Raw genomic sequence first — 27,355 nt, 5'->3', positions numbered from 1 at the left:
CAAGCAAGGGACTTAACCAGACAAATAGCTGGCTGCTCAAATGTATGAGCCGAAAAGGCACCAGAATCATGCTGAACTGGTATTTGCACTACCTGCTGAAATGATGGATCAGACTGTTTCAAAATTTGTTATCTGAGTTTGAAAATGGTTCATATGGCTCTGAGCACTATGGGACTTAACATCTGTGGTCATCAGTCCCCTAGAACTTAGAACTACTTAAACCTAACTAACCTAAGGACATCACACACATCCATGCCCGAGGCAGAATTCAAACCTGTGACCGTAGCGGTCACGCGGTTCCAGACTGAAGTGCCTAGAACCACACAGCCACACCGGCCGGCTATCTGAGTTTGACATCAGGTAAATTGTACATAATCACATCACGCAACGTAACATTGGAATATAAAGCACCGCAAGTACATTTGAATTTGCATTTCTCTGTCATACCTTGCAAATCTGTTACACACTAGCGATAAGTTTGTTCTGGCCATTTTTTGTGATTGAAGAATTGTTACTTAGCTGCTTCCACATGCACTTGCTGTTCATAATAGTTTGATAGTGATTCTACCACTGCGTCGTAAGCTGGTTCACTTGGAAGTGGCACTAGGAAAGAGTTTTTTTAATTAATCTGAACACTGCTCTTCCTACCGTGGATGATAGATATGGTAGTTTCACAGTACCTGTAACATTGTGTGCTAGTAAATGTGCCTCAAACTGTGATAACCACTTGAGCCATTCCTCTTCTTGGTCACAAAACTGTCGAAAAGGCGGTATAGCTTTGGGCATGCAGCGTTGGCCAGTAATCTCTGCATCATGTTGAGCAGTGTAGATATTTGCTGTGTCTGAAACTGAAACATCTGCATTAGCTCTGTGGGATCTAATGCTTGCAGCTGCAGTGCCTGAACAGGGGGCGGGACAGGTGGGGGAAGCCTCATGTTGAAAGACACAAATGCAAAAAACAGACAAAAATATATACAAAGAAATTTTCTGAAACACCCACCTGAAAACACAAATTAGCAAAAATGACAAGAAACTGTTAAAGCAAAGTAAAGACAAGAGAAAACTAAGGCGCCAGCACAATATAAATGAAAAGTTCGTGGCTGTCGGGCACTGGGTTCGGAGGATTCTCATTGCAGTTGTTGGGTCTGGCCCACTCGTCTCGTATAGGGTGCCTAAGGGATGCTGCATTCTCGGAATACTCTACAACATTTCAAGCAAATAACATTAGTAGGTTTATTTGTATAAAGCGGATTGACAGTACTTAACTTTAATATACAAAGGTGTGGCAAGCGATGGGCAACATACAACATATCTGAGTCCTTGCTATACACAGTGTTCCTGCGAGTTGACACATGTCACTGATAACTGTTCTCATAGCACTCTCTGCTAGGCCTTGCTAATGCTCCGCAAATCCTGTCCACTCATGTCCAGCCAAGGCTGGCAGAAGCGGCACTTATATTCACTTCTTGCAGAGGTCGCTCCTGGTGCGGCGCGATCTTAATCAGCGCACCATTGGGCAACATTGTTTCACTGCCTTTTCTGGTTTTGCATTCTTCTTCTTCTTCTTCTTCTTCTTTTTCTTCATTCTGGCACTTGTGGTTACTCCAGAAAAGTCTTTTTGGGAGCTTTTCTATACTCATTTAGTTGAGCTCTTATCATGGGTTACACTTTGTGCAAAATAAACCTAAAATGAAACTTTCATAATTCATTTTGCTCAATTTTAAGTATGCTATTCAGCAATAAAAATGTAGAAGACACAAAATAAATCCATTAACAACATATTAATAATCAATTTTTAATGTATAATGTAAGTGGATAGATAAAAAATCTACTCATCAAGGATAGTGTGTGTGTGTGTGTGTGTGTGTGTGTGTGTGTGTGTGTGTGTGGTTTGAGGTTTTCGGACGCTAAACAGTGTGGTCATCAGTGCCCAAACGCATAGAAACAGGAACACATGCGGTGAAGGGACGAAGACAGACAGCGAACAAGGACAACGGCTAAAAGACACAGGCCTGACGTAGTTCCAAATCCTCACATACAGAGGCAAAACAAGAGGAAAAGAAACACACTAAAAAAGGAAAGGAAACACAAGGAAAAGAGAACAGAAATCGAAGTGAAACAAGTAGGTAATCGTGACTGGCGGACCTCTTACCTAAAACCTGGGTGAGCCAGTCACCCAGCAGCACATTAAAATCCTCTCCCTAAAATCCGAGGCAACAAATTGGACAGGACACAAAAATGTAAGACCTTAACCACAGCCGTTGCGTCGTCTTGCAAAATAGAGGGCAAATCCGGTGGCAAGGAAACCACCGTCCTCTGGTCAGAGAATAAAGGACAGTCAAGTAAAATGTGGTGGACAGTAATCTGGATGCCACAAGTACTGCATATTGCGGAGGGTCCTCCCGCCGGAGTAAAAAACCATGCGTTAAGGGACTGTGCCCGATGCGGAGCCGAGTGAGGAGAACCTCATCTCACCTGCATGACTGGTAGGACATGCGCCATGGCCGCGTGGTGGCCTTATTTTCACTGACTGCCAGCCACTCCTCTTCCCATTGAAGCATAACACGAAAACGCAAATGGGAGGTAACAGCATGGCGGGGGACGGCACATTCAACAACGTGAGGGAGGGAACATGCATCTTTGGCAGCCACATCCACCAGTTCATTTCCCCTAATACCCATGTGCCCCGGCACCCAGCAGAAAGAAACATCCTTCCCCTGCCGTTGCAGGTGGAGTAGGGCATCATGGATGTTCTGGACGACCGTATTCGCTGGGTACAAGTGTTGCATGGTCTGAAGGGCACTCAGGGGGTCAGAACAGATGAGAAACTTAAGACTGGGAACACATCTCATCTGCTCCAATGCCCGCAAGATCACAAACAATTTGGCATCAAAGATGGTAAACGCCGCAGGAAGCCGTAACTTGACGACTCGATCAGGGAAAACAGCAGCACATCCAACAGAGTCCCCCTGTTTAGAGCCATCTGTAAATACTGGTACATGGTCGGGATGCTGATTTAAAATATCGTAAAATAAGGAGGTAAATACAAACGCAAGAGTGCAGCTCCTCCGGTACTCTGACAAGTCTAAAATGACGCTGGGCCTCTGGAGCAACCAGGGAGGCAGGTGGGTAAAACCCTGGAGTTGGGGTGCCACATGCTCCACACCAAGGGACTCAAGCAAATGCTTGGCACGAATCCCAAATGGTCATGTTGCCCTGCGACGACTGGAAAAGAGAAGTTCCGTAGGCGGTCGGGCAACAGTAGGGTACGCAGGGGAGGTAGGACAGGCAAGGAATTGACACACCCGTTGCACCATGAAGAGTTTCCGCCGGATGGCGAGCGGCAGTTCCCCTGCCTCAGCACACAGGCTGGGGATGGGACTGGTACAGAAGGCACCAGTGGGCAGCCTGATACCCTCATGGTGTACTGCATCAAGAATCTTCAGATACAAAGGTCTTGCTGACCCATACACGGTGCATCCATAGTCAAGATGCGACCGAACGAAAGCCCTATAAAACTGCAGCAGACGCTCCCGATCTGCTCCCCAGGACCAATGGCTCAGACACTTCAAAATATTCAGGGCCCGCACCTTGGGGTCTTTAAGGCGCGGCAACCACGACAACTTGGAATCAAAAGTGAGACCCAGGAACCTCACAGTGTCTCTAAAAGGAAGAATGGTGTCCCTCAGACGCAATTCAGGGGAGGTAAAAGCACGTCGAGAATGATTAAAATGAACACACACACATTTGTCTGCAGAAAAGGTAAAACCCATCTTCGCAGTCCATGCCTCTAATCGCTTTATCGTAAGGTGCAGCTGCCGACTAGCAGTGACAAGACTGGAGGAAGAACAGAAAACAGCAAAATCGTCCACAAACAAGGAGCACTGGGCCGGACTCCGGATAGTGGATGTGATACTGTTAATGGCGATGGCAAAGAAGGTGACACTTAAAACACTTCCCTGAGGAACACCATTCTCCTGCATGTACAAATCAGATAGCACATTACCAACCCGATATCAAAAGAGGCGGCGGGAAAGAAAGGACCAAATGAAGATGGGGAGATGGCCACGAAAGCCCCACTGATGGAGTTGATTGAGGATAAGGCGGCGCCAAGTAGTGTCATACGCCTTATTAATGTCAAAGAATACACCTAGACAATGCTGGTTACGTAGGAAGGCCTGCTGGATGGCCGCCTCAAGCAGGGTCAAGTTGTCTATTGTTGAACGACATCTCCGAAATCCACACTGAGAGTGGGTAAGGAGCTGCCTGGTCTCGAGCAGCCAAACCAGGCAATGGTTGACCATGCATTCCAATGTCTTCCCGACACAGCTCATCAAAGCAATACTCCTATAACTACTGGGATGCATTCAGTCCTTTCCCGGTTTGAGGAGGGGAATCAAAATCGCCTCCCTCCACGAGTCAGGGAACGTGTCGGATGACCATACCATATTAAAACAATTCAGGAGAACTTCCTTGGATGGTAGCAACAAGTACTGCAGCATGCTGTACAGGATTTGATCATCACCTGGCGCAGTATCATGAGCCACAGACAGCGCCGAATCCAGTTCCCACATTGTGAAGAGGCAGTTGTTTGGGTTCAGAATTTGGAGACCGGAAGTCCAAATGATCCCTCTCAATGGCAGTGTGGTAGCGGCAGAAATCTGGATCACAGTTAATAGTGGCAGTAGATTCCGAAAAATGCATGGCCAGTGTCTGGACAATGTCTCTCGGCGCCGTGAGTAGACAACCCTGATGCAGCAATGCCGTGACAGGTAGTTGGCTGCATTTCCCGGAAATCCTCCTGATGGCTTCCCATACTTTCGTAGAACTAGTGGAGCAGGAGATGGAGTTCAAGAACGATTGCCATGACCGTCGTTTGCTCTCTTTAATCACTCGCCGCACCTTGGCCCTTGCCACCCGAAAGGCCGCAAGATTGTCAGCTGAGGGACGGCACTTAAAGCGGCGCAAAGCTGCACGGCGGGCTCGGATGGCTGAGCGGCACTCAGTGGTCCACCAAGGGACAGGACGCCTCTTGGGATGACTTGAGGACTGTGGGATCGACAATTCAGCAGCATGGGAGATCACGGCTGTAACATGGTCGACCCATTCATGGACGCTGGCACGGTGTTCCAAAACAGCTAAATGGCTGAAAAGTGTCCAGTCAGCTCTGCAGAGGTGCCACCTGGGTGGCACTGGTAATGCCACAGCCTCATCCAGGAGGCGAATCCAAATGGGGAAGTGGTCACTAGAATGGAGGTCAGTGGCAACCTCCCACAGAGCAGAATCCGCGAGTGCTGGAGAGCAAAAGGAAAGGTCAATAGCTGACGACGACCCAGAAGCAGTACAGAAACAAGTGGGAGCACCAGAGTTGAGGATGCACAGTTCTTCGGACGCCATGAGGCTTTCCAGAATGCGACCCCTGGGGCAAGTAGTCATAGAGCCCCATAAGACATTATGAGCATTGAAGTCCCCCAGAAGGAGAAATGGACGGGGGAGTTGGCTAGTAAGGTCTGTGAGAGCCTTAGAGTCTATTGCATCCTGAGGTGGTAAGTAAACGGAACAGATTGTGAGCCTCCGCCCCACAAGAAGGTCAACTGCAACTGCTTGCAAGTCCGTAACGAGAGGGGCTCAGATGAGTGGTGCATGTCACGGACAAAAACCGCAACACCACCCTTTGCCCTTTCCCCCATCAGATCATCTTTTCGATACACGGTATAGCCCCGTAAAGAAGGAGCATCAGTGGCCCGAAAATGTGTCTCTTGGAGACATAAGCACAAGGGGCACTCTCGGACAAGGAGTTGTAATTCGGCCACATGCGTCCTGAACCCATTCAGGTTCCACTGTAATATGGGAGCCAGTGATCAGGGTGGCTGAATTTTCACCCTGCCTCTGTGCTTTGGAGGAGAGCCCGTACTGGCTGGAGATTTATTCCTGGGGCGAGAATATCGCCCCCAGTCGACATCAATGTCCATCAGCTCCGATGGCGACCCAAGGGAGATGTCAGACAGTATGATGGCATCGTCATCGGACTGGCCCTGATTAGTCTCCTCAGGTGGCAATACCTTCACCTTTGGCATCTTCGTCTTGGGGGGCTTAGAATGCAGAACCTTGTCAACAGTTGGAGCTTTACTCGCCTGAGCAGAAGGCGCCATATAGGGAGGGGCAGGAAGTACCCCAATGTCAGCAACCACGGCCTTGTCCGATGTTGTGAGGAGAGCTGCAGGTTACAAAACAACCACAGCAGCACAAGTGCACTGGCAAACGCAGGTATTAGTGCTGATGTACAAGCTTTCAGTCAAAGCCCCCTTTATAAGAGAGAAAATCACACACACACACACACACACACACACACACACACACACACACACCTGATACAGATTATGGCCCAGTATGTGGAAAGGAGCATCTCAGACACAGCAAAGATGATTAGCTGTTAAAGTGCTACTGCAGTGAACATCTGTGGAAGTGGTTGAAGGACAGAGAAACCACGAGTAGGCAGAAATATGTTGGATGTCCACATCTCATCACAGAATGTGGAAGTTGGACGCTTGCTCTCTCTGTAAAGCAGTATACATAGCAGTCTGTAGCAGTTATGATGACAATATATAATGCTGGCATAGGCAGAAATGTTTCAGAACATGCTGTTCAGCACACATTGTTTAATATGGGACTCCACAGCAGACTACCCCTATGTGTTCTCATGTTGACCCAATAACACCATCAGTTATGACTGCTGTGCTCACAGGATCATAGAGACTGGACCACAGGTCAATGGAAACATGTCACCTGGTCAGATGAATCATGTCTCTTGTCACACCAGGTCAATGGTTGTGTCTGGATACAAAATTATCCAGGTGAATAACTGCTTGAAACATGCACCACGCCACAGACACAGGCCAGTGGGGACGTTATTATGCTATTGGAGGCATTCACCTAGGTTCCTCCATCACAACAATGCTCCAGCTCACCCCATCAAAGCATGCACCAAATACTTGTGGGGTACAGGACTGAAACTTCTTCAGCACCCTCCTTATAGCCCAGATCTTGCTCCTTGTGACATTGCACTGCTCTCGCATGCAGGGGCGATTCTGGAAGTCGGTCAAGGGGGAGCTAATGGGGGGAGGGGATAGTTTCTGGTAACTGTTTTGGAGTTCAGGGTAAAAAATGTGTATTAATAAATAATAAGACACCCATTTTAAGTTAAATTATATTTATGGGTTTAGATAGTAAACTATTTCCTGCTCTTCTTCTTTTGTTAAAATATGTTTGAAATATATTGCAACCTATATTGCTACATAATTATAAAAAAAAGAATGAAATTGTTGAAGTAATATATTCGCTGATTTCTAAAGTCATTTTATCCAGTGTAATATGATGCTCCATTGGGGGGGGGGGGGGGTGCCTATAGCCCCCATACCCCCTCCCCCCCCCCCACACACACACACACATTTGCCACTGCCCATGCCCATATGTGAAAATGAAGCTGAAAGGAATGCAGTTTTCAAGCAATGAGGACCATCTGCAGGCTTGGAATGATTGTGCCTTACTCCCTACAGAAACTTTGGAGAACTGACTGAAGGATTGGTGTCAGAGGATGGAGAGGTGTATTCAGTGTGGCAGGAATTACTTCAAAACAGTTAAATAAATAAAGCTGTGTTTGCAAAACTTTCCTAGTACCCTTTGTATGTGAAAATCTTGGTCATACGAGACTTCTGAATAAAAAAGGTTACTGACAAAATGATCTTGGGGTCTGCTTTCAACATTAAATGGCCTGACCCTACACTTTTTTTTTTGTTTGCTTTTCTGTCTTTTGCATTCTTGTCTCTTCAGTTATTTAAAGTTTTGGTCTCAGTTTTGAGAGATTACATCTGACAGCTCTCTGTCCCTTCTGTTATGAAATTTGGGTATTGATTGTTGACCATCTTTATTTCTGAATTGTTTCCAGTATACTTCTTCTCCCTCTCATTCAAAATATTTTAAATTTTTTATTTGTCATGCCCCTGTTGTTTCTTTTTGCTGATTAGTAAACATATGTACAGGTACTCCTTTGTTGCAGGTGCTGTTCCTTACCTTGATTTGTAATAATAATAATAATAATAATAATAATAATAATACAGTAATAATAAATTAAATTTCAATTAAGCTTTTGTTTTTCTCTGGCAGTATGTGTGAAAAAATGTGTATGGTTTTTTGCAAGAAAAGAAAAGTTTTTTGAATTGCTAAACACAACAAAAAATGTAACGTTATTTATTCCAAAGATGTTACATATTACAGAATCGAATCATACAGTCAGAGATATTTATACACACTTTATAATTTTATGGGTTAGTGTGAGAGCATGAAACTATTTGGGCCTGCACTCTAATATTTAACAACACATTTTTAGTTATTCCAATTATGATTCTTTATAGGATCACTAAATTTGATTTAATCCTTCAATACACCCAGTTTGAAGCTATTCCTGAAACACTATAGTGTCTTCGGCTAGATAATTAATACCTCTCTCAGAAAACTCTTCCACTCCCTTTCGCCTCTACCCATTAAAGACTACTGAAATATTATTTTGCTCAATGTTATATATTTCTGTTTTAAATTTTACAGTTACTACTTGCCAGTAAGAAGGGTCGAAGCCGTCGTCGACGCCGTGAAAAAGAAATTACTTTGAGCAAAACAAGAGAATGGGTATGCTTTTTTCTTTTTCTTTATTGAATTTATATATATTAGGCAATGGTAAATCACTCATGATGTGGACTAGTGGAAATTCCAGCATGTAGACAATAAAAATAAACCTAAAAGAGAATGAGTAAATTCAGCACTTACTGACTGATGCTTGCAGGGCCAGTTTAAGGTCCAATAGACACAAGCAGCCATTTTGGGGTGCCAAACTGAGAAGGGTGCCAGAGGTGTCCAAGTGCAAATTTTTTTACAGACTAAATCACAAGTTGTACCAACAACTGATATGGGTTAAAATATACAATAATAGAAGCTTAACCTTCAGTTTAACATGGATCCAAAAAAGAGCTGTTTGCAAAGTTATCAAGTGTGTGGTTATGGGCAGCACTGACTTCAGTATCAAATACTGTCCTCCTTAGTATACACTTACTTGAAATACAAATGTAACAGGGTTAAAATTTCACCCATGGCCTACTTCAACAAGATGTACAGTACTACTTCAGCATGTTGTATGTTACAGTTTACTGTGCACTTACACCTGTTAAAGGAGGTGTTTCATGTGTTGTTATCACATTTGGAGGCACTACTGCACTCATCTCTGCAGTGTATTATGAATTTTTCAAACAGCCCAGATTACATCATAAATGTTGACAAGACTGCAGCGTACACTGCCCCTGTTAAAACGTATTACACTCCACCTTTGAGACAAACCCAGAGGACTGCGGTCAGGTAACTTTGAAGATCAGGGAATGGGCTGTGCTTGACATGTCCATCATGGATCATATTGCTGCATTAGCTGGCTTTTTACATCAGCAGCAAAACTTGCCAGTACACAATCATGCGTGTAACTCAGTTTCCAATGATACGCAAGGTAAGATAGACCATGGCTGAAATTTGAACCCAGTTACCAGTATATGGGGACTTAAGAAAAAAGTTTACATTCCAAATCTATTTGTTCTAACTAGGACATTTCATGTGGTGACTCTTAGCCACACAGTCATAATTTTTTGCAAAAATGGGTCATGTGTAAATCCATGTTTATTAGAACTTTGTTGTTTCTGTAACCATATGCTTTCTCATATGTCATTTTTCTCTGTTAATTGTGATCTGCCCTAATATATATTTTTATTATAATGTTCAGTGATAACTAAATTATAAATCTTGTGTGGCTCACTGCTCGATGCAAATATTTTCGTCTGATGTCATATCAATGCTACGCACGTCATTTTAAATTGGTGTTGGCTGCTGACAACTGACAAAAATATTCCTGAGAAAAAGAAACTATCTGGTGCATATTATAAGAAAGAAAATCAGAAGTAATGAAGGAAAATGAAAAACAAACTAACGGTATGAAGTGTTTTTTTCTGTTGCATATTTCAAGCCGCGAAACATCGTGTGAATATATTATTTCTCCAAATAAAAATGCCATAAAGTTAGGTGTTGAAATCCCAATAGCTACAAATGTCCCATCAAGATTTGAACCATTGCTGGTTAGTTACATACATGTTGCCAAACTTCATTTCTTATTTCTAAAAAATTATGAATTTTATGAGAAAAAAATTAATTTTGCTAGTGCATGTCTTTATTACTACAATCAGTAGACGGGTTTTTGTAATTAAAGGAGTGAAAATTAAACAATCGTTAAAAATTGATAAATACCTTAGTCTCAGCTGTGGCCTTCACAAAAATGTGGATTTACGAACCAGTGCTGGATGCATGATGCATAGAAAAATGTAACAGCACAGCGGCTTTATTAGCTTTAGAATCAGTGCTCTTTTAATAATTTATGTATACATTCTCATACACGTGAGCAATGTGTGTGCAGTATTTATTTGTAAATTGCTTGCACTTCATAACAAACAGTTGCTTGCCGTATTGATGTTGATGATGGTGTTACCTGGAAAAATAGCAAATAATCTTCTGTGATGTGTTCACAGTGGAGTTTATCATCTTTTATAGCTCATGACTAATTGTCAGAGATGAAGCGTTACTTGCTTTCGTATTTCATTGTCATTACTGTAGATAATATGTGGAATTTGGCTCAAATATTTATCTATGCACTTATTTGTTGTTCTAATCAGAAACATAGGTTGCATTACCTCAGGTAGGGCAGCATCTCGTTAGCACGTGGATGGTCTTGTCTTCTACTTTTATTCTGCCTCATTTTAACAAAAACTACTGTCAGATTGATTTAGTTCACTGATTAATAAGTACAATGGGTTCATAAGATAAAGTCAGCCGAAGCATGAAATGACACTTTCTTCACTGAGACTTAGTGAGGTGGCGGAGTGGTTAGCACACTGGACTTGCATTCAAGATGATGATCATTCAAATCTCCATCCAGACATAGGTTTCTCACGATTTAGGGAAATCACTTTAGGTAAATGCCAGGATAGAAAACAACTAATTTCCTTTCCAATTGTTCACAAATCTGACCTTGTGCTCCATCTCTGATTACGTCATTGTAGATGGGACATCAAACACTAATCTTTCCTTGTTCCCTCCTGCCTTTCTCTGCTTAATAGTGGGACTTAATTTCTTCTTCTGTTTATCTTGTAATGCAATTGACCTTTCAACAAACTGTATGTTTAATGTTACTATAAATGCAACAGATCATATGATACTTTCTTGTAAAGTCCAGTATTAATAACTCAGTACTTGTTGCACATATAATGGCTTACTGATTAAGATAATTTAGTTAAGTCACAGATGTTCAAGGGAAATAAGTGATAAGAGACAGTACAGACAGTAACCAGCTAGCATGTTAAATTTATTTGAAAAGTGCCCCAGGTGTGTAGTGAGAGAAATGGAAAAGGAGCTGGCATAGTAGTATGAGGTGGAACTATCTTCAATGAATTTTTTTGCTATTTGTAAAATTCCATATAATTGTCATAGGTAAATCATTGGTGGTGACTGAGCATGCAGACAGATCAGATAAGTATGACTTAAGCCTTTACCTTATCTGTGTGTGGATATGCATCATGCACAATTCTTCTGCTAGTGAGTGATTGTCTATCATTAGTTTATGAAATTTTTTTCTGTCTAGTTACTTCCATTGTTCTAATACCAAACATGAGCTTCACTGAGTATAAAAAGAGTTAATTCTAAATTATGCAGATTCAATTATACGATGAAAAATGTAATAATTTTTCTCTCAAAAGAATATGAAGTAATAAGATAAAAGTAATTTGAATACATTGTGGAACAGTATGGTGGCATTGCTAAACAACCATCTCCTCTATTTGATGAAATGTAAAAATATGTGACAAATATCAGAAGAGTGTGTGTGTGTGTGTGTGTGTGTGTGTGTGTGTATTTTGGAAAACAATAATCTAAACTTTTTAAAAATTTTCAGGGGCAAACAATTTTTGGAAAAAAAATAATCTAAGCTTTTTAAAAATTTTCAGGGGCAAACAATTGATTCAGAACATTTATCTGAATACACAGAAGAAGAGATGGAAGTTAGCTTCATTCAGTCTAGGATAAAGGGGTTTGCAAAATGTGACATAAAATATTTTATTCCATTTTTCACTCGCAGATTCACTCAACAGGTAATTGCTTTTACATTATTCTTATTCTGCTATTGTAAACTCTTAATAGTACCTGTATGTGTTGTACTAATTTGATTTAACATAGCACAGACAATAACAAACTGTGTGGAGGTCGACAAAGCGACATATACTGTGGATGTTAGTCTTCATTTGTATCCACTATTCTGTATACATTCAATCACTGTTATTTATTGAAGGACAGATCATACATTGTACTACTCTCCCTCCCTCCCTCCCTCACTCACTCACTCACTCACCCACTCACCCACCCATCCACCCACCCACCCACCCACCCACCTCGATGGAAAAAATAACACACGACCACATTCTCAGGCAGTGACTTAGTGACTTCAGCTGCCACAGACTGTGGTTAGTTTTGTGTGTGTGTGTGTGTGTGTGTGTGTGTGTGTGTGTGTGTGTGTGTGTCAAAAATAGAGAGACACACAAAGGCCTTGTTGGCCATAAGCTTATTTTGTGACACTCTTTTTGTTGTGCCTATCTGTGACTCAGCCTCTCCACTATATAGTGAGTAACAACTATCCTTTTCAGAATATTGTAGAGCCAACAAAAATATTCTATAGGCTATCTCAACTACCATTTGTCTAAATTCAATCAACAAACTTTGATGCGAAGAACAGTCTTTTGTTCAGAGATTCTGTTGTAAATTTTCCAATAATAATCATTACTAGTAATCTGAAAAATTCACTTTTTGTGATAAATGCTAATATAGATGTGGACTCTGTCTCAAAATGTAAAATTACCAAATAAAACCTACTTCATAGAGAAATGTATGCAGACAAACTATTTCAACAAAGATAGTCTGAAATAGCTTTATTTTCTGTATATAAGTATCAAAAATGTAATCAATTTGTAGTAGCCACCAGAAAGATCGCGGGAGGCGCACATTGGCACGGCGCGTCATGGACAGTAGTTGCCGCAAGTAGAGTCCCGTCCACCAGAGGGCACGCGAGAATTCGGACGCGCCCTCTGCCGGCGTAACAACAACAACTACTCCGGCAGGACAGGCAGAGGCAGTCAGTCAACATCGGGCATGCCTAGGACACAGTCCCGGTCTACGCTAAGTGAAGTGCGACGTAACGTGAACAGTGTTACTACACAATTGGCGACGAGTAGGGTCGTTCTTTCGCGTGTTGCGTCAGTGTTCCGGTTTCGCAGTTTCTCCATGGCATGGAGGATTTGGTGCGGGTTTTGGTTGCGCAGCAGACGGAGCTCATGGCCACCATGAAACAAGTGCTTCCGGCGTTGCTCACACCACCGTCTGCTCCGGCGCCGTTCCCTCCTCCCTTTCCCCCGTATGACGAGACGGCGGAGGATTGGGACGCATATGAACATCGCCTTCGGCAGCATTTCCAGGCGTTTCATGTTGCCGATGCGGAGGTATGTCATGCTCTCTTCTTGTCTTGGGTATCTCCCTCGCTGTATCAAGTTTTGCGGCAGCTGGCGCCGTTGCAGGAACCCTCGTCCTTGTCTTTTGACACATTGTGTTCATTGCTGTCTTCATATTATCGCCGCCACACGCATGTTGTGGCGGCTAGGGTCGAGTTCTATCAATGCAAGAAACAGCCCCATCAGTCTTACCGGGCGTGGGCCGCAACCCTGCACGGTCTTAGTCGCAAGTGTCATTTTGTCACGGAGCAGTCGCGGGAGTCGTATGCCCATGTTATGGTACGCGACGTCATTGTTCGTTCGGCCCCTGATAGGGAGGTCCGGCAACGGGCCCTGCAGTTAGAAGACCCTTCCCTCGAAGAAGTCCTGTCCATTGCTCAATCGTATGAAGTCTCTCACGCAGCAGGTCAACAGCTGGAAGCGTGGTGCGACGTCGCGGAGGTTCAGGGCGGCGCGGCCGCGTCCACTGTGTCCGAGGTGGACGACGTGCGAGCGGTACAATCCGGCCGTTACGGCTGCTCCCGCGCGGCGCGTAAACAGAATTCCGGCCGCCGGTCCCTGTTGCCGTCCTGTGCGTTGTGCTATATACATCACGATCGGTCAAAGTGCCCCCAGCGTTGGGCCGTTTGTCGCAAATGTCATAAAAACGGTCACATTGCTAAAGTTTGCCGCTCAGCCTCAAAGGAATCGAAGGAAGCAAGTACAGAGGACATGGACGTTGACATTCAGGAAGTTTCATCGGGCCAGGCTCCCGACGCATCGGCACGCAAACTCTTTATCGAGGTGTCAGTTCGGTCGCGCCGGTTACAACTGCAAGTAGATACGGGCGCGGCAGTTTCGTTGTTGAATGCACAAACGTATTCCGACCTTGGATCGCCCCCGTTGGCGCCGGTTTACCGGCGTCTACGCGGTTATGGTAAACAGTTCATTCCCCTACTGGGTCAATTCACTACCGACGTGACTTACAAATCAGTCACTCGGCCTATTGCTTTTATTGTTGTCAGTGATGCGAGCTCCGCTAACCTTTTTGGCCTGGATGCCTTTCAAGCTTTCGGTTTTTCTATCGCTGACACCATACAGTTGGTCTCCGAAGACGTTCCCTATCACTCATTAGAATCTTTGATCTCAGACTTTCTAGACATTTTTGAGGAGGGCCTGGGGCGTGTTTCAGATTTTGAAGCTCACTTAACGTTGAAGGCGTCGGCTCGCCCGCGTTTTCTACGCGCGAGGCAGATCCCCTTGGCTCTCAGCCCTCAGGTAAAGGAAGAGCTAGACCGGCTGACAGCCCTAGGGGTCGTTCTTCCTTGTCAAGAAGCCCTCTGGAAAATTACATCTTTGTGGCGATTTTAAGGCCACCATTAATTCCCAATTGGTGGTGGACACCTATCCTTTGCCTCGTGCTGATGAATTGTTCTCCGCCGTGGCGGGAGGCCACTATTTTTCGAAAATCGATCTGTCAGAGGCTTATCATCAGATACCACTTGATGAGGACTCCAAACGGCTGGCAGTCGTCAACACCCCGTTTGGCCTTTACCAATACCAGCGGTTGGCTTTTGGAATATCCAGTGCCCCGGCGATATTCCAGCGTTATCTTGAGCATGTCACGTCGACAATCCCTCATTGTATTAATTACCTGGATGACATAATTGTCACGGGCCGCAGCACGACGGACCACTTGCACAACCTTCGCACCCTCTTTCTCAAATTCAGGTCTGTGGGCTTGCGTTGCAACCTGCAGAAGTCAACCTTCTTCCAACCGTCCATTGAGTATGTGGGCTACACCATCTCTCGGCATGGCATCCAGCCACTAGGAAGTTTGGTCCAAGGTATCGTCAACCTTCCTCGGCCCACATCGCTGAAGGAGTTACAAGCTTTTTTAGGCAAGATAGCCTATTACCACCGGTTCATTCCCAGGGCTTCCACTATAGCCCACCCCCTGTACTGCCTTCTGCACAAGGGTGTTCCTTTTGATTGGTCGCCAGCATGCGAGCGAGCGTTCACCTCGTTGAAGGGCCTCCTCACGTCAGCCCCTTGTTTGGCTACTTTTGATCCCCATAAGCCGTTAGTCCTGGCTACGGATGCTTCACAGTATGGGGTGGGGGCGGTCCTGGCCCATCGCAACGCCGATGGTTCCGAGCAACCACTGGCGTTTGCGTCGAAAACGCTTAGTCCCGCGCAGGCCCATTACTCCCAGGTGGAAAAAGAGGCTTTGGCCATTGTCTACGCTGTTACCAAGTTTCACCCTTTCTTGTATGGCACGAAGTTTCAGTTAATCACTGACCATAAGCCGTTAATATCGTTATTTGGCCCCGCCTCTCAGATTCCGGATAGGGCGGCCCACAGACTACAGCGCTGGGCCTTGTTCCTCTCTAAGTACCATTATGACATTCGTTTTCGCCCTACAGGCCAGCATGCCAACGCCGACGCTCTTTCCCGTCTTCCGGTGGGCCCGGACCCTACATTTGATCAAGAGGAGATTATGTGTTTTCATTTGGATGTGGCGTCCCGCCAGGCGGTTGATGGCTTCCCGATCACTAGTTCTCGAGTCGCCAGGGAAACAGCGGCTGACCCGGTTCTCCGGCAAGTAGTTCGCCTCATTCAGCAGGGGTGGTCGTCCCGCCCTCCGGGCCGGGCCTCAGACCCTCTTCGTAATTATTTTCTTCTACGAGACCGTCTCTCGGTCTTGGAAGGAGTTCTCCTTCTGGCTACCGATGATACAGCTCCTCGCGTGGTTGTTCCTGCAAGTTTACGACGGGAGGTCCTCAAGTTATTACATGCGGGGCACTGGGGTGTTTCCCGTACTAAAACCTTGGCTCGCAGACATGTGTACTGGCCCGGTATTGACAGAGAAATTGAGCACTTGGTGGCCGCCTGTTCCCAGTGTGCGAGCCAACAAGCATCTCCCAGGGCAGCGTTCTCTTCATGGCTGCCGGCAACCCAGGCGTGGGAACGTGTTCACATCGAATTTGCGGGGCCGTTTCTCAATGGCTTTTGGCTCATTGTCATTGATGCTTATTCCCGATTCCCATATGTGGTGCGCTGCTCCTCAACCACTTCAGACGTTGCAATCCAGGCACTAGCAAAAATCTTTTCTGTGGAAGGTCTGCCACTCACCCTGGTCTCGGACAATGGAACACAGTTTGTTTCGCAGACCTTCCAGGATTTTTGTAGGCGCTTCGGTATTCGGCACGTTTGCTCTCCCCCCTTCCATCCACAATCGAATGGGGAAGCTGAGCGCATGGTGCGCACCTTTAAGACGCAGATGAAAAAGTATGTGCACGAATTTCCTGCAGAGGAAGCATTGACGTTTTTCTTGACGGCATACCGGACCACACCAATGGGAGACCGCAGCCCCGCAGAGCTCCTCCATGGGCGTCAACCTAGGACTCTGCTGCACCTCCTCCAGCCTGGTCCTCGCCAGTCTTCCCAAAACGGAGTACCTGGCTTTCCACTGGGTATGTCAGTCTGGGCCCGTGGGTTTGGTCGCAATCCAAGTTGGATACCGGCGGTGGTCCTGCACCGACATGGCCGCCGGCTCTATACCTTGCAGGTGGGGGACCGGGTGGTACGTCGTCACCAAAATCAGCTACGTCCACGTTCGGGCACCCACCCTCCGCCCTCTCGGACACCGGCTTCCCCATTGCCGGCACCTGTATTGGTTTCACAGGGGACGTTACCTCCTCTCCCCGCTGTGACTCTGCCGCACTGTGATGGTTCTCAGCCTTGGCAGCCTCCAGTGGCTCCAGCACCGGCATCGCCGTCATTCGAGCTGCCCCAGCGAGAGCTGGCCCCCCTAGCCGGCCCGGTTTCGCAGGGGGCTAGTTCCCCTGTGGTCGTCCCTTCCCCTTCGTCCCCGCCACTGGGTCTTGACCCTCCTGAGGTGGAACAGGATCCAGAGTTCGACAGCTTGTCGCCCGTTCTGTCCCGGGCTCCGGTTGTGGGACGACGGGGGCCTCTTCGTGTGGGTCATTTCCAGCCATATTCGAAGGTTCCGGCTCGAGGGTTGGCAGATTCCCTCGACTCCGGCCATCCCCTGGATGTGGAGGTCATCGCTCCTGCCCGACGCTCCACCTTTCGACGCAGTGGATCACAGTGGCTTCACCCCCCGAAGGAGGAGGAGTGTAGTAGCCACCAGAAAGATCGCGGGAGGCGCAAATTGGCACGGCGCGTCATGGACAGTAGTTGCCGCAAGTAGAGTCCCGTCCACCAGAGGGCACGCGAGAATTCAGACGCGCCCTCTGCCGGCGTAACAACAACAACAACTCCGGCAGGACAGGCAGAGGCAGTCAGTCAACATCGGGCATGCCTAGGACACAGTCCCGGTCTACGCTGAGTGAAGTGCGACGTAACGTGAACAGTGTTACAACACAATTTATAGTTACTGGTATTGCACATCATCTGGTGCAGCCCACATTGGAAAGATAATGTGCACAAGAATGTGTTTGCAGAAAAAAAGTGCACATATACAACAATGGGTCAGTGTGTTTGATGCTTTGGTGCCAAGTCAGTTGTATCCAGCTGAATAATCTCCATCAAATGTAAGCTGCCTAATGCAACATAAGACTGCCATGGGACCTAGTGTCTTAGTATAAAGAAACGTACTTTTGTCTGATTTCTGAAGTTCAGAAGTTAGTATAATGTGGATGCTTTTAAAATGGCAGGTTTAGGTGTTGAGTGTTTTGAATTTAAGTGCGTCTAATACTGGTAGAGGTCGGGCCTCAACTATCGTGTTTGACAGAGCCAGCCTTAGCAAGCTGTTACATGGCAGCCATTACTGAAAGCTTTCTGTTGGGCATTGATCATTGTTTTCGAGTTTTGAAATGAGTAAAGAGACTAATCCTGGTCCATCAGAGTTTTGTTATGATTGTCAAACACCAGAAGGGATCTGCGATTCCTATGACTGTTTGACAATTTTGCTTTTGCAGAAACATACAACACAGGTGAAAACTGGCTATGAGAGGGGGTAGGGCATGTTTCCCCTAACTACTCCTCCTCCTCCGCTGGTGGTCATAATTCTAGTTTGTTTACACTCATGGCCAATTGCCTGTTTATAGTATTCACACTCAGCACTAAACTCCAGGTAACAAAACCTGTCAATCTTTGATCACACCAAAAGTCTTCCCCTAACATGTGAATAGAGTAATTTAAGTTCTACTTCCATCTAAGTACCTTATTGGTTGTATAAGTAATGTTGTTGAGTATGGGTTGGAACGTTTTGAATGCCCACGGAAGGTAGATATCAATGTTCTGCAATTTTTTTAATTATTGATTTGGGCAGGAAAAGAAAAAATGAAAAAAAAACACTTTAAATCAACAAAGCAATCTGTTCACCTGCATAAGAATGCTGCTGCTTCTCAGCAGAATTAAATAAAGCAAAAAGAAAGAAAAAAAAAATAAAAGAAAAAAAATTATCGAAGTTTCTGCAAAAGTAAACATCCAGTCACATAGTTCCTGATCACCACACTTCATAAAAAAAGAAAGAAAAGTAACAGACAGTTTCAGACACATAGCTTGAAAACCTTTTAAATATACATCTAATCATTTAAAAAAATATGAATTTTCCAAAAATACCAGCCCTGTTACATCTTCCAGGAATGCATAATAAACCAGTGTTTCCACTTACATACTGTAGATGTTACCTATTTGAATTTTTTCAGTAGTACTGTCTCCAAAGGTATAATACTTATGCCACGGACTCCAAATGTGTAATACTTAAGCCTGGGGATCCAGCCTTTTAGCTTATCTGGGCCACACTGAAAGATGGGTATTGGACTGCACATAATATACTTAACACTAACAATAACCAGAAAAAAAGGCTGGTCAGAGATATATAGTTACGACATTTAAGTAAGTTAGAGTTTATTAATTTATGATTCTTTATTCTAAACAAGCAAGATGCAGCTAATTTGGCATTTTATTTATGAGATTTCATTAATAATTTTACATGTAAGTAATTACAAATCATAGAAGTATTGTAACATTTGACTTCGAATTTGGGAAAATAATCTATCAGTATCAGGTTTGATCGAAGTGGTTGCTATTTTCAAGGCGTTCCCAACTTGTTTGTCTGAGATTTTGCTTCTGTTTGTACTCTTTGTGTGCTTTACTCCTAAAAATAACTCTTCACACATGTATGTGCTTCCAAGAAAAAGAGGACATGTGTAACACATGACTTTGCAATGAGGGATATATTGTTTGTAAAAGGTATCACTTAAATACAAAAATTTTGAGTATTTTTTGAAAAATGTTGAAATAAATTTTTAAGTTATTGCATCAAGTCCAAAAGAATTACAGTGTATTTCATCCCATCTTTATGATAATGTTTCAGTTTATCCTAGCTTGACTAAATGGATTTATTTTTGTTACCAGTTGTGTGATAGATGTTCACTTCTTGGGCCAGATTAATACTTGCTTTGGGTTGCATGCAGCCCATGGGCCGTAGCTTGGACACACCTGACTTAAACTTTAATAAAGCTAAATGTACTTTTCCCCTCTTGTTTTGCAGTTACTGCTATTTATTGAGGTGCAATCCAATATGTGGAATTATTTTCAAATAGTTCTGTATTTCCATATATCAGTGCTGACAGTTTCCTGTATGTGAGCATTCATTCATATTAAAGGGGAGAGAATGGCTGGCTAAAACTTATTACCAGGATGCAAAATTTCAAGTACTGCCCGAAGGCACATGTACACAGTTGACCAAAATTGAAACAGCACGTAGGGGGTATGCAACAAATCTCAAATTGGCGACAAGTGTTCTACATGCTTGGATATGCAAATAAGAAGCATTCCAAAACTACCACACAAAGTAGGTCAAAGTAACATCATCTGCACTTGTTATGTAAAGAAAAATTATGCAGTAGGTTTCTGATTCAAAAATCGCATTTGATATTGGCTGGTTGTGACAAGACCATGTTACGTTTCATGTAAGAAAGAGTAACGTCTACCAGCATGGTGGCAAGACCGCACCCCTACTGAGACATCAATTCATTGCTGCTTGCATTGATCAGGATACCACTAGTGCCATATGAGTAGGGAATCAATGTATTCAAGGGACCATACAGGATCTCAGTGGCCCTCATGACTAGTGCCAGAGAGAAGGGACACATCGTTACTCAGCTGTGCAAGTCACTCTTTAAGAATATTTCTACCACTTTATCGCTCACGTGTTTGCCCAATATTATTCAGACTTCATTTTTACTTTTGCCTGTTCCATTGAAATCAGTTTGAAATTTTCCTCAGTCCACCGTTACATAGTCCCTTTTCATTTTATTACTTGTACTCAGCATATATTTACAACATCTTTCTATAATCATGCTTAATTCAGCAGTACATTCCATCATAGTATCAATAATGCAGATAGCAATATGCACTTTTTTGTAATGACAGAATGCTGCACATTTTGCCATCATTTAAGAAGTACACACTAGCATTTATCGCATCCATATTCTTGCTTTAGGGAGTGTGATGGCCTTTTCAATCTTCCTTTTCATATAGTGTCTCTTAATTAGTATAAAATTTGGCTTTCAATTTTACAGTTGATTACTTTCTGAAAACTTGCTGTAGCAATCCTTGGACACCTAGTCTTGCAGTTGACCAGTTTTGTTTGTCTCAGATGCATGCCCCAACAACATGCACCACAGCCCTGAATCTCACCCCTGAATATGTTTGAGAATCTCCCGATTTGAATTTGATAACTGAGTTTTCTTTTGCCTCCAGCCTTGATCCACAGAAGGTATTTTATTTCCCTCCTGCCATCTGATAGCTTTTAGCCACTCAACCGATGAGCTTTCCCATTTCTGCCAACCAGTGGATGCACAGTCTAATGATCAGGCTTTGCTGAGGTCATGGATCATTTGCAAGTAATAAAGAAAATTGTAGAATGGAACAATTACCACTTTACCTTGAATAAATGAGGCATTGTTTCAATCTCACAGCCAGCAGTGGCTACCCCTCCTCCCTCCTCTCCCCTGTGTCCATCCACACTCTCGCCCTCCCCTCTCCACCAACCCCTCCTCTTCTTACGCCAATCCACTGCCCCCTCCTCCTCTCCTACTTCTCCCACCTCCCCCTGTGCGCACCCACTCCCGTCCCCCCTGTGCGCACCCCTCATCCTCCTCCCGCCCTCCCCCATTCTTCCCCCTCCCCCATTCTTCTCCTCCCCCATTCTTCCCCCTCCACCCCACCCTCCCTTTACCTCCCTCCCCACTCTTCCCTGCCCCACTCTCCCTCCCTGCCCCCTCCCACCCTCCTTCCCCTCTCCACCCCAGGCTCCCTCCCTGCCCCCTCCCCACCCATCCCTGCCCCCACCCCCACCCACCCCTCCCCACCCCCACCCAACCTCCCTCCCTGCCCCCACCCCTCCCTCCCACCCTGCCCCCTATCCACCTCTCCCTCTCTGCCCCCTCCACACACTCCCCACCCCTCCTACCCTCCCTCCCCACCCCCTCCCACCCTTCCCCTCCCACCCTTCCCCTCCCTGTGCCCCTCCCACCCTCCCCCTCCATCCCCTCCTGCCTCCACCTTCCCCTTCTCTCTACCTCACCATCTGTCCCTCTCCACACCCTCCCACTCTCCCTCTTACCGTGTGTGTGTGTGTGTGTGTGTGTGTGTGTGTGTGTGTGTGTGAGTGAAGTTATTGTTATTTAGACCTTAAGTTTCTCATTTAATAATGAACTTTTTTCCACTTGGTGCAATTTATAAAAACATAGTTTGCTGTTGTCATTTTTATTTTGCTTGCTATTCTGCTATAGCAAGAATACCTACTAACACTTTTTGTAGCATAGTTTATGAATTAATGAACTCAACAATTTTCAGGAGCTGAAGGACTGCAAAAGTCAAATGACAGATTTAACAAATCAGTGGTATCAAGCAATTCGTATATCGCCCACAGAAACAGATGATGAATCTACTACGGCATCACGGCAGTAAAATTTCCTGTATAATGCCATCATAATTGTATTTCTTGTATATATAAAACAGAAATTCCAGTACAGGAGGAGATTTTTATTTAGCAGAAACTGATAGGCATTGAACACTGTGTGCAATGAGAGAGTAAAGTTGTCACTGTTTTCCCGAGTTCTATGAATTACTTTCTTTGGTTTTCACATTGTCAGAGTAGAACTTGGTCCCACCTGAACACAGTTTTCTGAAGCTGAATAGACTTTTAAGTACTATTTTATTGTAAGTTCTTTTTTGTGATTTTTGATAGTTACCAGAAAGTGAATGTTTTTTGTGTTGTTCAGTGTTTTATTTATATATGTGTGACTGAAATGCTTAAGGTAAAATTTCTGTCTATGGTGTTATATATGAACAAGTATTAGTGCCACGTGACCATGGATTCTGCATCTTGTTTTATAATACATCACTAATTGCAGAAAGTGATACCATTAATTTGGTTCAGATCATACAAGGAAATTCCTTTTCTGGATGTGTAACAAATCTGCTCTCACTTGTTTTCAAAAATCTCATTATTTATTTTCTTTTGTGTGACAAGATTTACAAATCTGTGTGGATGAAATATTACTATGAATCTTTCTAGAAAATAAACTGAAGTAAACGACATTGTTAAAGCTCAAACAATAGTGCTAAAATGTGGGAACCATTCAGTGTACAATATCTTCATCTTTTTACTTTCCACATTTTTTGCTAAACAGATGTCTCACAATCTGATTCATCTCTTTGACACTTGAGAGTAAACTCTAAAAAAACTGAAGAGCATTACTGACCACAAATAAATTTTCTCCAGTTCTTAGTAAACATCTCTTTGAAAATTCAGTCTAAACCATTGTCTTTCTAGTAAATTAATTACTGTAACTAAACCAACCAAACAAAATATCCCTTTTGTTTAACCAGCCACATACAACTTTCATTGATTGTGGGCTCACTTGTAATTGTGTTCCAAATGGATCATTACATGAAGTCAAAAAATCAAACAATGGAAAGTCCAGGACAGGAAAATAACTATGTGGAAAGGATAGATTGCTAGTCACCACATAGAGGAGGTATTGAGTCAGACAGGCACAATAAAATAGAATACAAGAAATATTCTAGCATCTTTTTTCACTTGCCTGTCTGTGACTCAGTGCTACCTCTATGTGATGAGTAGGAATCTATCCTTTCCACATTGCTATTACTATCTAAAAAGCATAGTTGTATTTACATTTTTGAAAGACAGATAGCTCAATCTTCAGAAATGTTACTGTGCCACAAAGAGTGCTTCAGATCAGAGAGACAGATATTTGTTTTCAAATACTTTAGCAGAACAACAAGCTCAGATTGAAACTACTATGCAAACACTGAAATTAAGATGGTGCACAGGCATAATATTTACAGCAAAAATTCTGTGATTGACATGTTTACATCAGACATAGTAACAATAAGTGTCACTTAGGTATAAAACATGACTGCAGTATTTATGAACATGTGTTTTTGTAAGAACCTTATGAAGTACTTAAAAAGAATATTTATGTTTATCTAGGTCTAGTAGTTTTAAGAAAAGCAGAGACATGTTGGAATTTACCAATATTTGCTACAACAAAAGTGTGATATGAAAGATCTGTACAATCTTCTTGCTTCTGTAGAGTGTAGCTATTTTCATATGTGAAGTGTGCAGTCATTTTTAGTACTGTAAATGTATTGAGTTTTGTAATTGCTTTGTAGGAAGTGGGCAAGGAAGCACGCCTTTAATAGATTACTGCAGGTATTTTATTAATTATAGTGCCTATAATTCAGTCTGTGATGTCTTGTGCGCACATATTAATATGAGAAGCTAAATGTGAATTGAGGGACCATGATTTCAACTTTATTACCTTTTCTTAAAATAAGTAAATGGATTATCAAACTGTTATATGTAACTATATGCAAATGTTGTTTCTATGTCAACATATTGGCCAAAGTATAAGTAAATGTTATCAAAACAAAATTCTCTGTCAAGTCTAATACCATGAAATTAATGAACAGTATTTGTAACTGCTGTCTGTCACATATGGCCAGTAGATAACAAACTATATACTATTGTATCTCAGACTGCTGCTTAGTGTCATTTGCTAGGTGACTAAATTATATCTGTGTGAACATATACAAATTTATTTGATAATAAAGTGAATAATTAATTAAAAATACATAGAAGATACAGAAAATAAGTAGACAAAATATTATCCCTTCACTTTTCCATTACCACTCAGTATTTCAGTCTAAAGCAAAAGACTTCAGGCTTGTAGTGTGTAACCCCCTCAGTGGATATTTTCTCTCTCTCTCTCTCTCTCTCTCTCTCTCTCTCTCTCTCTCTCTCTTTTGTTCCCTGGAATCCAGTATGATGAGCTGGACTTCCACTGCCAATGTAATTTTATGTTTAGTCATTTATCCAGGACAATTTTCTTCCTACCAGTAGAAGTAGCCATAGCGCAAACAGTAATCTGAAACATTCATGAACTTTTGAAAAATCAAGAGTTTTTCTTTCTGTAGATGTATGTAAATAGAGCAACAGGGAAATGTACATAAAATAGCAAAAGGTAATGGGAGAAAGGATAAGTCACCCTGGCAACAAGAAGAGTTAGCAGGTAGTAAGGTGATTTGTTGCCTCTTTTTGTAGCTCCATATTTACAGTTTTTGTAACTCAAACTGTTATCATAAATAGTTGAAGGATTTTATTAGGTAAATAGTATGTATGGTTCGTATCAGAAACCCACCTCAATTTACAACTGAGTAAGTTTTGGGAAATGACAAAGAAGTAATCAAATTGTTTTCCAGAATAGCAGTCACCAAAAATTTTCTCAAATGGTGTAATTAACTGAACTTCATAAGCTAAGACCAAAGTAGCAGACTGTTTGTCACACTGCAATAAGTAATAGCTCTGTATCCGATTTTCAGTACTTATTTTGTCAGTGCTGTAACTCCTATTCAACCACTATCACTTCCTCAAGAGCATGAGCATTCAGCTTGTATGATGTGGAGCAATTTGCACAGTTCACCCAAGACAGGATAATGAACTGTTACCTCACTATGCCTTTCCTCATTATTTCTGTTACTATTCAAAATGAGTTGGGCCCTAGAGGTCATTCATTCCTGAGATTAATTGTATCAAAGGAAAATTCAATCGAAACCTTCAACATTTGAAATGTATAGTACTGCATATTGATACATATGAAAGTGATAAACTTTCTAGCTTTTGAAACTAATAGTTCCTGTCTTGTGTAGAAGAGTTGGATAGGTCAGGAATTTTTGTTGTTGTGGGGGGGGGGGGGGGGGTCACTACCACAAAATATAAAGAATCATTTAGTCACAATATGAAATCAAAATATACTGTCATCTGATCAGTGAATAACTGTTTTGTAGAAGGTTTAAAAATTTCTGCAGTGTCAACACTCATTACCTAGTATTAAGCAGTGTCTATATGCTGTTATAAAATATATCTAAAAACAAAGATGATGTAACTTACCAAACGAAAGCCCTGGCACGTTGATAGACACACAAACATACACACAAAATTCAAGCTTTCGCAACCAACGGTTGCTTCATCAGGAAAGAGGGAAGGAGAGAGAAAGACTAAAGAATGTGAGTTTTAAGGGAGAGGGTAAGGAGTCATTCCAATCCTGGGAGTGGAAAGACTTACCTTAGGGGGGAAAAAAGGACAGGTATACACTTGCACACACACCATGGATATGTGTGTGTGTGCGCGCGAGTGTATACCTGTCCTTTTTTCCCCCTAAGGTAAGTCTTTCCACTCCCAGGATTGGAATGACTCCTTACCATCTCCCTTAAAACTCACATCCTTTAGTCTTTCCCCCTCCTTCCCTCTTTCCTGATGAAGCAACCGTTGGTTGCGAAAGCTTGAATTTTGTGTGTATGTTTGTGTGTCTATAAATGTGCCAGCACTTTCGTTTGGTAAGTTACATCATCTTTGTTTTTAGATATATTTTTCCCACGTGGAATGTTTCCCTCTGTTATATTCATGCTGTTATAAAATGTTATTTGTGACATATTCTACTTCTTCTGCTGGTCAGTGTTTCATTAATTATGGAGACACATATTATTTTATTACCATATAATGCAGAACTGTAAACATCAGTGTAAAGCTTGAGTTTGTTTGTTGGTTATTACAACAAATTAATGAGTATTAATAATATTGTGAATGTTTCCTATCTGCCAAACTGTTTACAGTTAATACAACTTCTCTCTGTTGCTAAAATACAAAGAATATCAGTATTATATTTGTCGATGACTGTGAACAAAAGGAACTTATTTTAAATTACTGAAAATAAATGTTATTTATTTGTATTTTTGCTGACTGAAAATCAGCTCACTTCAAAGATTTGTAAAAGATTCAGCATCATTCATATATTGAGAATTCAACAAACTATTTTTTGGAAGCTAATAAATTATTCAGACCGTGATGAAATTTTGTGTTATTTCCTTCCTTAGCATTGATCCTGTCTTCTGGAAAAAATTTTCACTGACTTATGTTCAGATATCTGCAAAGCTAGTTAGGAAATGGAAACTCATTTTTATTTAGCTTTTGCTAGAGTTGCAGAAGCAGGTGTATATAATTCCAAAGAGGTTTCAATTTTTAACTAACATAGCAATCCATAAGAAATGTCTGTACTAAATGTAAACCACAGGAAGAAAAACAGGAACCCAGACACAATTTTATGAAGCATATTTCGTTCAACACATGGGACAAGTTGTCATTTTGATACATTTTTTGTAGATACATTACAATGAAT

At 42.9% G+C, this 27,355-nt stretch overlaps 1 protein-coding gene across 1 annotated transcript in view; it reads left to right on the top strand.

The window, feature by feature from the left end:
• Positions 1–26,170, top strand: part of LOC126175048 (sodium/hydrogen exchanger 8) — a 59,037-nt gene extending 32,867 nt beyond the window's left edge. Inside the window, exons 4-6 of the mRNA XM_049921559.1 lie at positions 8,602–8,682; positions 12,081–12,224; positions 22,449–26,170. Coding sequence (XP_049777516.1) covers positions 8,602–8,682; positions 12,081–12,224; positions 22,449–22,562 — 339 coding nt within the window. The 3' untranslated portion in view covers positions 22,563–26,170. The remainder of the gene's footprint in view (positions 1–8,601; positions 8,683–12,080; positions 12,225–22,448) is intronic.
• Positions 26,171–27,355: the final 1,185 nt, after the last annotated feature.

This window comes from Schistocerca cancellata, chromosome 3, assembly GCF_023864275.1.
Source record: "Schistocerca cancellata isolate TAMUIC-IGC-003103 chromosome 3, iqSchCanc2.1, whole genome shotgun sequence".
Lineage (NCBI taxonomy): Eukaryota > Metazoa > Arthropoda > Insecta > Orthoptera > Acrididae > Schistocerca > Schistocerca cancellata.
This window is presented reverse-complemented; position numbering and strand designations above follow the sequence as displayed.